This window comes from Vanrija pseudolonga, chromosome 2 (assembly GCF_020906515.1).
Source record: "Vanrija pseudolonga chromosome 2, complete sequence".
NCBI lineage: Eukaryota > Fungi > Basidiomycota > Tremellomycetes > Trichosporonales > Trichosporonaceae > Vanrija > Vanrija pseudolonga.
Window position 1 is genome coordinate 2,507,381 of NC_085850.1, and position 16,290 is coordinate 2,523,670.

Here is a 16,290-nt window from a genome sequence, read left to right on the forward strand (position 1 = left end):
TAAAGGGGCGGGTGGTGGCATGGCAGAAGCCCCGTCACCATGAGTCACAGGAAGATTGTCGTACAGACAGTATCTACTAGCAGAGGAGGGGTGAAGGTACCAGGCAGCAGGAGTACCCCTACCGCCCGAGAACTCAAAATATGGATAGAGATGGTGGTGGCGGCTTGAGACGCGTCAAAGTGGACCTCTTACGGGATCCAGATATTTGGCGGCCCAGGGCCAATGCTGACCTGGGTGGGGGCAAAGCCCATGGCATCAACGGTGGCGCTGAGCCATTGCAGCAGATCGCACCTCCACGCCTTGCCTTTGCTTGCCTTTGCTTTCCCTTTGCTTTGCCTTTGCCTTGCCTTTGCTTGCCTTTGCCTTATGGTAGCTACACTGCGTCATTCTGCATGACAATGGGCATTGCATGTCGCGCAAACATCGGATCAAAACATGTCCATTTTTCAATAGGCGATATGCCAGCATTTATTCTGGGCAAGGTCAAGAAAGACGGAAGCATTTAATTTAATCACTTAATTGGTCCCCTGTTTAAAGGCCAATGTCCTTGACGCCATGGCGCTTGGGAAGAGTGGCTTGGGAGAACATTTCGGCGATGATGAGCCAACTGTCATCCTGGCTGGTGAGAATAGTCCGGCTTGGTGGACGTTCGTTTCGGCGCTGCGCGCCGGCCCCAGCCCGCCATGCGCCAGCGCCAGCGCCACCCTCGCGCCGCCCCCGCGTTGGACAGGCAGAGCAGGCGACCATTCTCGCATCCGCTCGAAAGGTCGCTACTGCTCAGCCACCTGTCCCCCGCTCGGCGGCGCGAGAGGCAGCGACTTCGCGTCTCACATAACCGCCGCACTGCGCACCAGAACGGGCCCCGCGGCGAAGCCGCGGGGCGTGTTCGGGTAAGTTCAGAGGCAGCTTATGTGGGCGATAAGATGGATTAGCTCATAACAGAAACAATGACGTGTGCTAAGGCAATCGACATTTAGGATCCAACAACAGTTGAATACACAACGCGGTTGCTGAATCGCTGCTTGAACATCACTGTTCACCCTTTGCAGCTCCCCACTCTGCAGATCAGTTGAACACGACGATCACGACATAGGTCGCTCCATGGCAGAGCAATGGCCAGCAGCGTGAGTGCCCCGCCCAACATCTCAAATTCGATCTCGGCCGACCCATGTGGAGTGGGTGTTGACAGTGTCGCTTTCGCTGGCTGTCACCTTGCGAGGTTGACGCAAGGGCACGCTAATTATGGCTAGCTAACTCGACTTGCATGGCGCTGGCTTCTCATAGACGCAAGCTCATTAATCATATGCTGATGAAAGCGTCGCCTTGTGTAATTACGTTCGCTTCGGTCCTCGTCGAGTGGACAATGCCCTGCCTGCAGAGGGATGGGTGTGGATTCAGACGTTTCAGCGCGAGGGGTACAGTATGCGATCGAGGAAGGGTAGCCAGTCACTGGCGGTCAGTTGAACGGAGGACAACCGCTCACAGTGTGGGGCTGGTTGGCTGCGACTGACGTTGATCCATCGTGGTGGTGTCAGGTTGGGGTCCTCTGTCAGCCTGCCGCCTGGAGCCGGCGCTAGTTGCAAGACCAGAGGAAGGGGCGGAGGGAAGGGCCTCGCCAGCCCACCAGCAGGCCAGCAGTCGAGCAGCGAGCAGTCTCTTCTGGTATGGCTGGCCACGCGGCTCACAGCACGACCTACCTTCCTCGACAGAAACTGATCCCGCTCGACGCCCCACTCGCCTCGTCAACTCGCCTCACTCAACTTGCTGATCCTCAACCCTCCTCGTCCTCTTTCACTCCTCTTCCTCTTTCACTCCTCTTCATCCTTCAATCCCCTCCTAATCTCTGACCGTCTCTCGTGGACACGTAGATCTTGGTATTCACGCAGAGAAACCATATCCAGAAGTACCACGTCGAGCCGCATCGGGTTGAACTGTAGCGCTCCACCACCCACTCTCCTTCCAGCAACCAACCTTCTCTCTTGCCCCTCCTGCCCTGGGCACTCGCAGCCTGTAAGTTGGAAGCCTAGTATTTTGGGCACTCTAGGCTCACACTCAAACGCTGGCAGTAGGCAGTAGGTACGCGGGCACGGTCGAGACCAGCCTTCCATCCTCTGAGGAAGGATCGATTGGCCGTAGCCACCTTCCTCCTCTCGACAACTCTGCTCCCAAGGCAAGGTGTTTTGGTCGACAATGTCGCACATAGCTGCCCCAAGTTCTTCTGGTGCACCTCGCAAGCGATGGGCCACGGAGGCGCCATCAGGTGCGCCTGCAGCTACTAAAGCCCGCCTCGACGACAGCAAGTCGGCCTCCTCAAGCTCGCTCAGCGCCATTGTCAAGGACCCCGACGCGACCAACGCGTCGTGGCGTGTTGTATTTGACGGTCAGTCAATCACATTCGCAAGCCAAGATGCCCGAGATGAATGGCACGCCGCCCTCCTAGCGGCCTTCGATGGCCTCACGTCCTCGGAGCGTCGTCATACCTTTGGTGAATTCGTCTCGGCGATCCACAATGAGAGCCTCGATCGACAGCTAGACGCCAAGGACGCCGCGTACCGGGCCTTCCTCGGCAAGGCTCAAGCCGCTGCCTCAGAAGAGTGTCACGGCACATGCGTTACGCACTACTGCGTTGGTGTGCGCCACACAGCCCTCGTCACAACGGCTCACATCGACAAGGACGAGTTCGCCGAGCGTACCGTCCCCTGCGCCGACATGTGGGACCACGCGCTTTGCCGCCACTGTACCGTCGATCGCTGGTCGTACCGCCAGCAGCGAACGGACCGCTGGGCGATAACCGCCGATGGCATTCGCAAGCGCGACGCTGCGCGTAGCGAGTTTGTCGTTTCCATTGACCTCGACCAGGTAAGTCGACTTGTAGCCTGGGAGAACATGTGTGCTAATGCTTCCAGCTCCTTGCGTTGCCGTCCAACCCAGACTTTACTGGCGTCATTCCCAAGCAGCGGCACACGCTGGACCGAGAGGAGCTTACCTCTTCGATCTTGGCGTGGTTGGAAAATGGCTCGCCTACTCTTGTCTACAGTGACAACATCACGACCTTCCCTGCCGAAGTCTCGTCGCTTGAGCAGCAGCGCTTTAACAACATGCGCGACCGTGTACATGCCATGCGCGCGTCGCCCGATCTTCGGCACCAGCTCTTCTTGGAGCCGGACGGTGAACCGGCCGAGGTGGCCTACCACCACCCTGATAACGTCCACATGGTACCAACTTGGTACAACCTCGCAAAGCGAGGAGGCTTCGAGCTGACTGTCGATGCTGTTATGGCAGCTGTTCGTCTTCACCAGCAAGGCTTGCCCGTCACCGGGCTCGTTCCCCTTGTCGACGCGACGACAAAAACCAACACAGCATATGTCAACCGGGCGAATGTTGGCTACGCTGACAAGAAGACGGCGATTGTCCGCGCTAACCGCCTGATGGAGGCGTTTGGCCCAGGCGCGACCAAGCTCCTGATCCTCAACCCCTCGGCACCAGAGCCTCCGCATATCGACGACGCACTAAACCGATACGTCATTGCTGGTAGCATACCGAGCGAGGACGCGGAGATTCGTCGGCTCCGCAAGGAGAGTGGCGCATTCCTCCAGCTTGTCAAGGAATACGAGTGAGTTGTCCAGTCATCGACTTTGCTGACATTAAAGGCAGGCGAATCCGGAACTGTTTGCCGACGTCTCAGGCTGCTTCCCTCGGAACACCAAAGGCTTCCCCATTGCCTTCTGGCCTCATGCACGTCAAACCGACATTTGGCGCTTGTGCTTGCGGGCCATTCACCGCGCAGAGACGGAATGCGATAAACAGTTCGAGCCCAACCCCAACAACTCGCCCCAGGCGATCTTGTTCCTCTGGCTGGTCCACTGGAGCAAGTACCGGGACCGCGACATCCTCTTAGGGCTGCCTATCGACTTCTCCGCTCCGCCCAGCGGTGCTTGTACCCCGACACTCATTGCCCACCAGTCTCACCACGTGCCATTCTGCTTCGGATTCAATACGCCGTCGCCATCAAAGCTGAGCGAGTTCAATCCGGACCAGGTGAACGTCCGCGTCGAGCTATGGGTCGTGAATGCTGTTGTACGATCATGGCGCAGTGCCACTTTGATCGCCATCTTCGATTCGGCACGTAAGTACCTCCCAGACGATTGACCGGTGCTGACATTTACAGATGTACTCTCGCAGCGTGTTCTCAATCGTGCCGCCGCGCACAAGCTGATCCAGCCCGTGCAGCTGGGTCAGTTCGAGTTCACTGAGTCGTGTGCGCAGGAGTACGCTCGGAATGGCCTGTCTGATGGCGAGCTGGCTGCCATCTACGGCATCTGCACCAATGACTGGGTTGGAGTCACAGACCACACCGAGCAGCGCACAGTCCGTGGCAACCCAAGTGAGCTCTACCCTCGTGAAGTGCCCTAACAATGACAGAGCTCGCTGATGGCCCGGCAAGGATCCTGGCCGAGCAGTATACCACTGTCGGCCTGCGCGACATTTTGCGCGACCGCGGCACGCTCACTACAAGTGTGAAGGAAGACCTCGCCCTCCGCCTCGCCCAGCACTCGCGAGAGGACAACAGTCACCTCGTTAACCCCGGTAGGTCTTATTCTGAGGCATCCACGCTGACTTAGTAAGCGTCTAACCCGCGGTACCTCGAGCTCTGCAAGCTCAGCAGGAGCGAGCTCAAGGCGCTCTGCCGCGAAAATGGAGTTATTCCGTGGGGTTATCGCGATGAAATGGCGATGCGTCTGGTAGAGAAAGAGGTAGGTGTCTTGGGCTTAAAAGTGCAAACTCTGACAGTGTCGCCAGATGAAGGAGAAGGGGGGCGTGGTCGAGTTCAGGCGTCGTGCGACGACGCACGAGTACTACTCGATGAAAGCCCGCCGCTACATAACCTTGACCGACGTCTCCATGGGTAGCGAGGGTGAGTGCCTCCCGTGAACCAGGCTCTGATGGTAAAGACCGCGACAGGCGTGTGCTCAAGCTACTCGACTTTCACCAAGGGCATCTGCTACGCCACGCCACGCTCAATGGCATATCTTGCCGGCGCATGAGCCAGAAGCTGGAGGTTGCCAGGGCGCTGGTCGAGCGCGGGCTCGACCACAAGGTGCCGCCCGAGTCCGAAGGTGAGATTGACTCGCCAACTTTGCTGACACCAGTGTCCGCCGATGCGGTGGCTATGGCCAAGGAGCATACCAAGAAGGAGCTCAAGGAAATGGCCAAGGAGCTGAAGTACCGCTCCGACAACAACAAGGAGGGCCTCGCCGAGGAGATTCTCCGTCGGCGGGCGATCCTCGATGCCGGAGGGTCCCTTGACGGCCCCAAGACCAATCCCACCCGTCGCGGGCTCCGTTTCGTCCGGGACCAGAAGTACAAAGGAGAAGGCACGCCCGGTGAGTTGTTACCTCGTGGGCTACAGCTGACCTTGAAGAGTTCCTCAAGCGTGCCAACCTTCTCATGTCCAACTTTAATCTGTCCGACCTACATGCGATCGCAAAGGACAAAGGCATTGCCACGAACCTCGGATCCAAGCAGTTGTCCAAGCCGGACTTGGTGAAGGCGTTTGTGGACTCAAACGCGGATGTCGGCATTGAGATTCCTTCGAGGGCCATTGAGGCCTCTGACGGTATGGTCTACATGGTATGTGCAGTGTGCTGATACCCTGCAGACGCATATGTGAACCACTTGCGTGGCTTTACCATCACCGAATTGAAGAATCTGGGCAAGGAGAAGGGTGTCTCTGGCACGGCGTCCAAGGCCTCCTGGGTGGAAGCGTTGGCTAAACACGAGGTGAGTGAGATCTATTGAAAGACACCACGCTGACAAGCAGCGCGCGCAACCCAAGTCAACGTGGTATGGCTCCGGCACGCACAAGCAGTAGCGCGGATCGACGAGACGCTTATCGGCCGGACGCCAACGGACACTGTACATGTAACGACAACGCCATTCAAACCTGTTGTGTCATGTGGTCGTATAATTGATCATGACTCTGTAGATCACTCGGTGATATGTATTACGTTCGGGTCTGGTGTCCCAGGTTGGGGTTCTTTGGCATGGGGCTGGCATCTGCGCCGGGCATGACCCGAAGATTTTCGCCCAGGCGTCCTCCCCTCTGTCTCGTGCCGCCGAGCTGAGGGCGAGACCGACAAGACGCGAGCTTTCGAGCGGAGCGAGAATGCTCGCGTGGTCGGCCTTGCCCCGCAGCGGAGGCGGCGCTTGCGCGACAACGCGGCGCGGCGGAGCCGCGCCGCCCTTTTCTCTCGCCTTTCCTCTCGCGCCGCCGAGCTCGGGGATCAAGACTGAGCGCGCCCTTCCGAGCGGATGCGAGGAAGTTACGCGTGCTCAGTCTTGATCCCCGAGCTCGGCGGCGCGAGCACTGGCGCGCTGGCACGATTTCTTGTGAACCACCCCGGACTATTCTCACCACCCAGGCTGCCAGGTTCGGCTGTCCGCCTCCGAGAGGCATGCAGGGTGCGTGCATACGGAGCGTCCTGGTGCACACCGCGGCCTGGCCCACCCTAATCAGTTCAGAACTTGTCAATGTAGCGAGCGTGGCGGACGGTCCCGCCCTAATCAGTTCAGAACTTGTCACTGTAGCGAGCATGTTGGCCAGTCCCACCCTAATCGGTTCAGAACTCGCCACCGTAGCGCACACTACGACCCGCCCCACCCCAGTGGGTTCTGAACTTGCCACTGTGGCGCCGCGCCGTGACCCAACCAAGTCAGCTTCCACTTTTGACCATCCTCGTCGTCTGTCGTCCAACCACGAGCGAAAATTTGAGTAAGTCATGCTACGTCGGTTGCATCCACATGCACTCATTTGCCTCATACGTTCCTGAGCGTGGCTGCACGCTCCATATCCACCACCAGGCCTTAGAAGTTGATAGGCTTGTCGTACGTGCTGAGGGCAGCCTGTTACGTAAGTCAGTGTCGGCCAACTGGTTGTTTCGTGGGAGGTCATCCAACTCACCTCCTTGACCGCCTCGGAGAGCGTCCTGCGACCGTCAGCAATCGTCTACGAGCTCCAAAGGCTCCAGAAAACGCAGATACGCACGGATGAGCATGACACACTCTGGAAACATGTTCATTGGAAGTCAGCAAGAGCGCAAGAAACCAGCTGGGAGGACTCATCTTCAGCAGAGGCCTTGTACGAGAGGGCGAGGGTGCCCTCAGCGATGAGCTCGCCGGCACCGGGGCCAACTGGGGAATGTCAGCGTCCGTATTTCACTGGCAAACACGCTACGTACTGATGTGAACACCGAGGATGGTGTTGGTGTCCTTCTCAGTAAGCTGGGTGGGTGTTAGTAAGTGCCACCAAAAGTGTCCGACTACGGGTCCACCCCGCCCCACCTCCACCTGATACTCACGAACTTGACAAAGCCCTCCTGGTCCTGGTTGGTCTTGGCACGCGAGTTGGCGGCGAAGGGGTACTTGCCGACCGAGAAGTTGACGCCGTCGGCCTTGAGCTCCTGCTCGTTCTTGCCGACCCAGGCGACCTCGGGGTGGGTGTAGACGACCGAGGGGATGGCTCCGTAGTCGACGTGGCCGTGGCCAGTCTTGAGGATCTCGGCGGCGGCGATACCCTCCTCCTCGGCCTTGTGGGCGAGCATGGGGCCGAAAGTGGCGTCACCGATGCACTTGACACCGGGGACCGAGGTGTTGAACTGGTCGTCGATGACGATACGGCCCTTGCCGTCGACCTCGACGCCAATCTTGTCAAGGCCAAGACCAGTGGTGTACGGGCGACGGCCGATAGCAACAAGAACGACATCAGCCTCGAGCTCCTCCTCCTTGCCGCCCTTGGCCGAGTCGACCTTGAGCTTGACAGAGTCGCCCTGGCGCTCGCCACCAATGACCTTGGTGTTGAGCTTGAACTTGAAGCCCTGCTTCTGGAGGCTGCGCTGGAAGGTCTTGGCGACCTCGGCGTCCATGCCGGCACCGCCAATGGCGCCGAGGAACTCGACAACGGTCACCTCGGCACCGAGACGGGCCCAGACCGAGCCGAGCTCGAGACCAATAACACCACCGCCGATAACGACCAGCTTCTTGGGGACCTCCTTGAGCGAGAGGGCACCAGTGGAAGAAACAATGCGCTCCTCGTCAATCTCAAGACCGGGGAAAGGGGTGACCTCGGAGCCGGTAGCAATGATGACGTTCTTGGCGTCAAGCTGGGTCTCTCCACCCTCGTTGAGGGCGACGTTGATCTTGTTGGCGGTCTCAAAGGCGGCGGCACCCTTGAGGTAGTCGACACCGTACTTCTTGAAGAGGTAGGTCTCGATACCGCTGGTGAGGGTGGTGACCGAGTTCTCCTTGGCAGCGAGCATCTGGGGGAGGTTGAGCTTGACATCGCCGACGTCGATACCGCGCTCCTTGGTGTCGTGGAGGGTCTGGTGGTAGATGTGCGAGTTGTTAAGCCTGCAGTAGTCAGCAAACTGAACGTGCCACACTCGTCCGCCACATACATGGCCTTTGATGGTATGCAGCCAACGTTCAGGCAGGTACCGCCGGGAGGGCCGCGCTTGTCAATGCAGGCGGTCTGATTGCAATGTCAGCACGTTGATCGAGACAGAATCTGAGATCTGGAGCGTTGGGGGCTCCCCGCCCAGGCCGTCTGTGACTCACCTTGAAGCCGAGCTGGGCGGCCTTGATGGCAGCGACGTAGCCACCGGGTCCACCGCCGATGACAACGACATCGTAGGGCTTGGCCTCGGTAGCGAGGCCACGGACGCGGAGGAGGCCACGAGCCGCAGCGTACGACGACGCGGGGTTGGTGAGGGGGCGAAGGAGGCCAGCCGCCTGAGGGGGCGTCAGCAGAGCCCATACCACGATGCATCCCGCACTGCAACGAGCTGCACTCACAAGGGGTGTCCTGGAAAGCATTATGAGAGTGGTTTGTGTAGGTATGGATGAGCGAGAAGTGAGCAGTGGTTGTTGGATATATCTGCTGCAGTGTGTGCCCATCGGCTCGGATCCTCCGTTTGACGGGCCAAAGGCCATGTGGGCGGGGGCGGTAGCCGCATCGCTGCCGCAAAAAGGCCCGTCCAACGCCGAACCCCCAAAGGTGGCACCTGGGCCAATGACGCGCCCGCAGTGCATGACCGAGGACACGGCGGCGAGCATCACCCCGCCTCGGTATGCACCCATGACAGATAGCAGATTCCAGTGCATGCGGCCATGTGCGAGCGGGCCGACAATCTGATGACGCTGCAGCAGTGCATGTGTGCTTGATGTGGATGGAGATGAGGAGGGCATGGCCCAGCCAGCGTTGCGCCCCACAGCTGAAGCCGAAACGAACCCCACCCCACGCCCCCAGCTAAATTGTCACCGCTGGCTAGTAGCACTGTGCCACACGTCCACCGACGCCAACACGACGCGAGCCCAGCTGTTGGAAACTATGACTATTGGAACACGAACGCCAAGCACCCCTCCCTCGCGATTGTTGGAACTCTTGCCACCGGGTGGCCAACAGCGCAAGCCACCACGTCGCTCGTCGGCGTCGATTTCCAACAAACACGGCGCGCTTTCCAACAGGCGGCAAGTAGTCCCCGCCCTGTAGTTCAGCGGCATACCGATACACGCACACTGCATATCGTTATCGCCGCGGGACCACGGGCCGTTGTCTGCCTCCTGACGTGATGCTGCTGTTGCTACATGGTCGACTCACTGCCGGCCATCGGTTGTCAGAGCTGTCGACCGCAGCTCGGTCTCTCTGGCTGAGGACCGACTTCGGTCACTATGGGCACTTACGGTCTGCGGGGTAATGGACGGGGTAACGGGCACAATGACGGACCTCCGTGAACGAATTGCCTAATGATGCCACTCACTTTAGCATGTGGCGACCACGCGCCATGACGTGGGCCCAATTGTCTGACGTCACGCACCACTCCAACTTGCCAGCCCAGCCCACCTGCACCAAGTATGAGAACTCATGGCGAGCTGCGAGCTACCATTTCTCACTTACGATCCAGGCGCCAGGCGTCGCGATGCTCCGCGGCACGAGCTGCTCGGCCCACACTCGCCACTGTGGCCCAGTTATAAACGTGCCACACGCTGGGAAACCGCAGCTCACTCCCCCCATCCACCCCACCACACACTGACAATATGAGAATCGGGCGCGTGCTCATCGCCGCGGCGCTCGCGCTGTCATACAGCGCCGATGCAAAGGTCTCTAACAAAGGTAAGTGGCGCTGGTCGATCGGGGCAGCCCTCACCTCACCTCGCCTCAGCCACATACAACGACTGGAGCCTGTCCCAGGCGCAAGAGTTCCTCAAGGCGCACGGCGTCAAGGGCTGGGACTCGACCAACCTCGACGAGGTTAAGAGCAAGGTGGCTGAGCATGCGGATGCAGCGGCTACGGTGAGTGGGCTTGTGGCGTGCGGCGGCGTGGGGTGTGGCGGATGGCTGCCAGGATCGTGTACTAACTTTATGTACAGTGGGCATCCGACCACGCCGCGTCCGCCGCCACGTCCGTGCACAAGGCTGCCTCGTACGTCTGGCGCGAGCTCGACGAGGCCAAGGACTACGTCTACTCTACATGGGACGAGAGCCAGCTGCACGCCTGGCTTGTGGAGCACCACGTGCTCCCGGCCCCCGCGCCGACGGGTAAGGCGGCGCTGCTGAGCGCCGTGTCCAAGGCCTACACCTCGACCACGAGCGCAGCGTACGAGTCGTGGAGCGACAGCACGCTGCGTGAGTGGCTGGCCGAGCACGGCGTCGTTCCGCCGTCCAACAAGCGCGAGGACCTGCTCAAGACCATCAAGGACGCATACTACGACACCAAGGACAAGGTGTACACTACGTGGGATGACGCGACGAAGCGCAACTGGCTCGTCGACAACGGTATCCTCAAGAAATCCGCCCCAGAGCTCCACCCGGACAAGTACACCAAGCTCCTGGACGAGCACTACACGCACGCCAAGTCGACCATCTGGCAGGCGTGGAAGGACAGCGACATCCGCCAGTGGCTCGTGGACAACGGCTACGTCAAGTCGGACTACCAGGCGAAGCGCGACGAGGTGGGTCGCGCCGACTACTTGACATCCCACTGCTGACCCCACCGCAGCTCATCAACGAAATCTCAACCAAGTACACGTCCAACATCTGGGAGCCGTACCTCGCGTGGCCTGACGCCCGACTGCGCGCGTACCTCCGCTCAAAGGGCGTCGACGACACCAAGTACATTGGGCGCACGAACCTGCTGCAGGAAGTGCGCGTGCAGTACACCGAGGCGTCCGACTTCCTTTCCAGCCTAGTAGGCTACGTCAAGGCGGCTGTCGGGGTCGCCTACTCCCAGCTGTCGGACGGCGTCGCGTCCTTCCTGGGCGTGGTGCACTCGCGCGCCGTGGAGACGGAGGAGCAGCTCGAGGCTGGCGTGAGCTCGGTCTCGTCTGCCGCGGACCGCGCCAAGGCCTCGGCGAGCTCGGCCGCGAGCGCCGCGAGCGTGTCGGCTGCTAGTGCCGCCGCGGCCTTGGAGAGCAGGTACGCCGACAGTGCGAGCTCGGCTTCGCGCTTCGCGCACGTGTCGGCCAGCTCGGTGTCGGCGCGCCTGAGCTCGGCGTACTCGCGTGCCAGTGCGTCGGCGGCCAGCGCCGACAGCGACGCCAAGGCGAGCCTGTCGTCGGCCGCGAAGGACGCCAAGGCGTCCCTCGATGCCGAGTGGACGCGCGCGCGCAAGGACGCGGACGCGGCTGCGAGTGCCGCGTCGGCGGACGCTGCGTCCCGTGGGCGCGCGGCACGCGCGAGCGCCTCGTCTGCCGCGGCGGCCGCCGAGGACCAGTGGCACAAGGCGGTGAAGAGCGCTTCGGCTTGGGCTGCTGGCGCGACCAAGAGTCTGAGTGCCGCGTTTGAGGCCGCCGCTGCGAGCGCCGCGAGCGTCGCGTCGCAGGCTAGTGCCACTGCCTCGAGCGCGTACCAGAAGGCCAAGAAGGAGTTTTAGGCCCCCGCCGGCTGTAGCGAGAGAATAGTAGTTAGTAGTCGGGGTCCGCCCCATAACTGAGAAATGAAGAATCTTGACGACGCCAACTCGACGAAGAAAACAAGTACATCTAAGAATACGCCATGTGTCTAACTCGAACAAATGTCTACGCCGTCTCCACCGGCACGACGACCGACCCACCAAGGGCACACGTGTCGAACTGCTCCTGCGTGAGGCCGAGCTGCTCGCGCGCGCGCGCCAGCAGCTGTGGCGGCTCGCTGAGTGGCTCGTGCGAGAGGTCCCAAGTACCCCAGTGGATCGCGATTGCCTTCTTGGCTTTCTGCGTTCGTCAGCGGGCTATAGCCGCAGCAGCACGACGTACAATATCGTGGAACATGCGCACGGCATCTATGGGCGAATTGTGCACCGTCGACAGGAACCAGCGGGGCGCGTATGCGCCGATGGGGATGAGCGCGAGGTCGAACGGGCCGAGGCGCTCGCCAATGTTCTTGAACTCGGGGCACACTGGCCTTGACTCATCAATCTCGTGCGTCTCGTGCTCGACGCAGCAGTAGCCCGTGTCGCCGCCAAACCACACGCTCGCGCCCGTGTCGCCGGCCTTGTCGACGCTCTGGGCCGCCCAGCTCGCCCAGAGCGAGTGCGCGCTGTCGAACGGCGTGCGCGCCGTCGTGTGCTGCGCCGGCGTGCACGTGAGCTTGACGCTGCCCTTGCCCGCCACGTCGATCACGACGTCCTCCCACCAGTCGAGCTCGAGCACGCTCTCCTTGGGCGCCTGCACGCCGCCGAGCGTGCGCACCGTGTTGAGCGGGACCAGGAGCGCCGGCGGGTGATCCGCCTGCTTCTTGTACAGCGCGTGCAGGGTCGGGATGTCCTCGTGGTCGTAGTGGTTGTGCGAGATGACCTGCGGGCGGCGTCAGCGGGGAGTCCCACAGCGTGCGTCGCGGTAACTCACCACTACGTCGATCTCCGGCAGGCCGTTCACATCGCCACAGGGCACGGCTGCCGCAGTCAGCACCCACTCTCTCTCTCTCTCCCCGCCCCACGCCCACGCCCACTCACGCGTGTACCGCTTCGGCGCGCCGAACAGCTGCGTCGGCCCACAGCGCACCGAGAACACGGGGTCGAACAGCACGTTGACGCCACGCGCGCCGGCCGGCGCGTCCGCTGGCGGCGGGAACGAGACGAGCACGCACGCGTGTCCGAGCCAGGTGGCCTTGACGGTGCCCTGCGCCGGCGGCGTGAAGTCGACCGTGGTGCTCTTGACGAACTTGGACGGGTCGGCGAGGTCGTCCTTCTTGCTGATCCAGAGTCCCTGGGGTGGGTTAGATGCGGCACGAGCAGCGAGCAGCAGACGATCCAGCCTGCCTTCACGCCGAGGAACTACTCACTTCCCAAATGAACTAGTATTTGTCAGCGCTGTCCACCTGTCTCCCCTCCCAACCCACCTTGGCCACGGCAGTCCCGCCCATCGCCTTCATGTTGGCCGAGGGCCACGGGTTGACGAACGCCGTGCCCTCGTCGTTGGCCCAGTGCTCCTTGCGCTCGCGCTTGCCTTCGGGCCGGGTGATGGTGAGGTGCGTCATGGCGGCGAGCGGTAGAGGGGTGGTGTGTCGGAGGCGCGAGAAGAGGCGGCCGCGCATGCTCTATGTATGCTTGCTTGTGTGCGCTCGGGGCGCTGCGGTGTTGAAGGCGGCGCAATTTATGTTTGATGAGCAGCGCTGTGGAGTAGAATGGCTCGCTTCCTTCAAAGATTGCGCGTTTCGGCATCGCTTGGCCGAGGTGACGTACAACCTGCCGACAGACGCGGGACCGAGCCTTGGCCGACGGGCACAACCACAACAACAACAACATCCATTAGCGCAGCCCGCAGTCATCGATCACATCTTCAGATGCAGCACTGCAACTCGACACGCTTGCCCACGCCGCCACATCCAGCTCGCGACATAATGATACATATGCTGTGCTACAGTGCAGATCGCTACGCGCTCGGGGCCTCGGCTGCGGCAGCGGCGCCGAAGCCGCCCGTCGAGCCAAATCCGCCCTCGCCGCGCTCCGTCTCGTCAAGCTCCTGGAGGTGTCAGCTGTTGCACTGGCTCGCATCCAGCAACTCACGTCGACTTCAACCGCAGGCGCCATGCGCACCTCCTCGAGGATGAGCTGCGCGATGCGGTCGCCGACGTTGACTGGGCAGAAGGTCAGCTAGGCGTCAAGTCACGATTAGCTATACCCACTCTCAAAGTCCACGTCGGAAAAGTTGAACAGGATGACCTTGAGCGGGCCGCGGTAGTCGACGTCGATGACACCAGCGCCGGTATCGATCGAGTGCTTGGCCGCTGGGGTGGGCGTGAGCGGCTAGCGTGAAGGAACAGCATCCAGCCACCTACCAAGGCCAGAACGCGGCGCGACGCGCCCGTACGTCCCCTTCGGGAGCGCAATGCTAATGTCCGTGTCGACCATGGCCTTGCCGCGCGCCGGCACGGTCGCGACGCGCGACGCGTACAGGTCGAAGCCGGCCGCGGAGGCCGAGCCGCGCGTCGGGACGGTCGCGGTGGCGGCGAGGCGCTTGACGCGGAGTGGCTCGTCCTGCGGTGTGTGTGAGCGGGGAAGCGGGACATGTAGGGAACCACTCGCACGGGCACAGCACGCGACCACCACACGTCCCTCGCGCCGCCTGCTCTACTCACCAAGGGCGACTTCTTGACCACGACGGCGGCGCGCTTGACGCTCGCGTCGGGCACCTCGGTGGCCAGCTTCGCTGTGGCCTTCTTGCCCTCGAAGGGCGTCTTGCTCGCACTGTCGGTAGCCGTCATGGTGGTGTGTGTGGTGTGCGTAAGTTGCGTGAGGCGCGTTATCGTCTTGCAAGGCCAGTCGAGCAGGAAGAAGTCAATCGCGCCCCGACGCGAGACGCGTTCAGCGGCCCAGGTGGTAAACTCAGGGTGAGGCCACGTGTGCAACTCCGCCTCTTGTATCTCCGCCACGTGGCAGCTGTGGCTTTCGCCGCCGATGTCCGTTGACCGCTGAATACTGAATGTTCGCGCTCGATGTTGTTGACAGCTTGCTGAACACCATCCGACTTGCTTACTCGCGCATTCACTCCAAAACGGCCTGGATAAAGTCGATCTAACGACAGAGCGCAGCCCATTCGAAACTCTGCCTGCCCTACCCACCCCCATCTACCGCCGCACCATGTCTATTGCCGACCTCGGGGGCGACCCCTTCTACCTCCGGTTGGTGACACTTACCCCGCGGCCCCGCACGAGATCGAGATACTGACACGACCTTCCCTGCTGCGATTGTACAGGTACTAGTGAGTTGGCTCAGCGTCTCTGCCATTCTGAGCCATGCTGACCTCCTCCAGCACCGGACACCAGGGCATGCACGGCCACGAGTTCCTCGAGTTCGAGTACACCCACGGTGAGCAGTGTGCTTGACCTCCCTCTCTACCAGCACCTGACTCCCCAGGCCGCTTGCGCTATGCCAACAACTCGAACTACCGTAACGACTCGCTCATCCGCAAGGAAGGTGGGTGAACCGAACCGGGACGCGAACCGGGATCCTTCTGACCCACCAGTTTATGTCGGCCCCGCCGTCGCCGAGGAGCTGAAGCGCATCGTGCGGGAAAGCGAAGTGACAAAGTGCGTGGCTTCGCAAACATCACATACGATCCACTGACACAACACAGAGAAGACGACGCGACGTGGCCCAAGAAGAACGTTGTGGGACGGCAGGAGCTCGAGATCAGGATAGACAAGGACCACATCTCGTTCGAGGTACGTATGGCAGCCTTGTACCCATGGCGCTTGCTGATTCCCTGCAGACGGCCAAGATCGGATCCCTAGCCGACGTCAACGACAGCGCCGACGCCGAGGGCCTGCGCGTGTTCTACTACCTCGTCCAGGACCTCAAGTGCTTCATCTTCTCCCTCATCACCCTCCACTTCAAGATCAAGCCCAGTGAGTCCCGCCACGTGTGTTCTGGGATGTTGCTGACCCCACGCAGTCCAACAATGAGCGGATGAGTGTTCTCGCACCGCCCCAGCGACCAGACGCACGCCTGCCATTGTCCCGTCCCGTCCCCAACGTCTTTGTTGATTCTCGCGCACTGACCGACCGACGACAGAGTAGAGCCGTATGCATGTACCATGACTCTTTTTTATTGTGTGTTCGAGGTTGTGTGGCGCTGGTGCAAGGCGTGTTTCGTTGTTGCTTGTTGTCTGTGTGCTTCTGTGTGGTGTGGTGGGGCTGCCAAAAGCAGTCGGGGAATCGTTAACGGTGATTCTTAATCAGCCCTATTGTCATTACAAAGGTTGCCCTATTGCGATTGCTTCCTTTTGTCCTTGCTTACCTTCCCTCCGTCATTGTCC

At 60.9% G+C, this 16,290-nt stretch overlaps 6 protein-coding genes across 6 annotated transcripts; 3 read left to right on the forward strand and 3 right to left on the reverse strand.

Moving 5' to 3' along the window:
* Window positions 1-2,237: 2,237 nt before the first annotated feature.
* LOC62_02G002728 (uncharacterized protein) lies at window positions 2,238-5,872 on the forward strand (the record flags this gene model as incomplete). The annotated part of the gene is made up of 14 exons (XM_062769242.1): window positions 2,238-2,260; window positions 2,298-2,380; window positions 2,441-2,859; window positions 2,907-3,613; window positions 3,651-4,126; window positions 4,169-4,384; window positions 4,423-4,587; window positions 4,627-4,754; window positions 4,801-4,915; window positions 4,953-5,117; window positions 5,151-5,384; window positions 5,423-5,617; window positions 5,660-5,781; window positions 5,822-5,872. 14 exons carry the CDS (start codon window positions 2,238-2,240, stop codon window positions 5,870-5,872), a joined length of 3,099 nt encoding a protein of 1,032 aa, XP_062625226.1.
* Window positions 5,873-6,777: 905 nt separating this feature from the next.
* On the reverse strand, window positions 6,778-8,928 carry LPD1 (Dihydrolipoyl dehydrogenase, mitochondrial). Its single transcript, XM_062769243.1, has 8 exons — window positions 8,851-8,928; window positions 8,614-8,787; window positions 8,454-8,527; window positions 7,359-8,406; window positions 7,239-7,281; window positions 7,119-7,191; window positions 6,962-6,986; window positions 6,778-6,903 (listed from the first exon to the last, which is right to left on the reverse strand). Exons 1-8 carry the CDS (start codon window positions 8,869-8,871, stop codon window positions 6,865-6,867), a joined length of 1,497 nt encoding a protein of 498 aa, XP_062625227.1. The 5' UTR covers window positions 8,872-8,928; the 3' UTR covers window positions 6,778-6,864.
* A 1,062-nt stretch (window positions 8,929-9,990) lies between these two features.
* Window positions 9,991-12,013, forward strand: LOC62_02G002730 (uncharacterized protein). The gene is made up of 4 exons (XM_062769244.1): window positions 9,991-10,168; window positions 10,218-10,348; window positions 10,426-11,007; window positions 11,055-12,013. Exons 1-4 carry the CDS (start codon window positions 10,093-10,095, stop codon window positions 11,925-11,927), a joined length of 1,662 nt encoding a protein of 553 aa, XP_062625228.1. The 5' UTR covers window positions 9,991-10,092; the 3' UTR covers window positions 11,928-12,013.
* A 1-nt stretch (window position 12,014) lies between these two features.
* Window positions 12,015-13,635, reverse strand: NAPEPLD_1 (N-acyl-phosphatidylethanolamine-hydrolyzing phospholipase D). The gene is made up of 6 exons (XM_062769245.1): window positions 13,373-13,635; window positions 13,316-13,327; window positions 12,987-13,239; window positions 12,880-12,926; window positions 12,289-12,828; window positions 12,015-12,246 (listed from the first exon to the last, which is right to left on the reverse strand). The coding sequence occupies exons 1-6, from the start codon at window positions 13,565-13,567 to the stop codon at window positions 12,073-12,075; spliced, it is 1,221 nt and encodes a 406-aa protein (XP_062625229.1). The 5' UTR covers window positions 13,568-13,635; the 3' UTR covers window positions 12,015-12,072.
* A 227-nt stretch (window positions 13,636-13,862) lies between these two features.
* LOC62_02G002732 (uncharacterized protein) lies at window positions 13,863-14,770 on the reverse strand. The gene is made up of 2 exons (XM_062769246.1): window positions 14,612-14,770; window positions 13,863-13,995 (listed from the first exon to the last, which is right to left on the reverse strand). The coding sequence occupies exons 1-2, from the start codon at window positions 14,735-14,737 to the stop codon at window positions 13,906-13,908; spliced, it is 216 nt and encodes a 71-aa protein (XP_062625230.1). The 5' UTR covers window positions 14,738-14,770; the 3' UTR covers window positions 13,863-13,905.
* Window positions 14,771-15,113: 343 nt separating this feature from the next.
* On the forward strand, window positions 15,114-16,078 carry MAGO2 (Protein mago nashi 2; the record flags this gene model as incomplete). The annotated part of the gene is made up of 7 exons (XM_062769247.1): window positions 15,114-15,154; window positions 15,286-15,341; window positions 15,390-15,449; window positions 15,499-15,562; window positions 15,610-15,697; window positions 15,745-15,880; window positions 15,927-16,078. 7 exons carry the CDS (start codon window positions 15,114-15,116, stop codon window positions 15,935-15,937), a joined length of 456 nt encoding a protein of 151 aa, XP_062625231.1. The 3' UTR covers window positions 15,938-16,078.
* Between the last annotated feature and the right edge of the window lie 212 nt (window positions 16,079-16,290).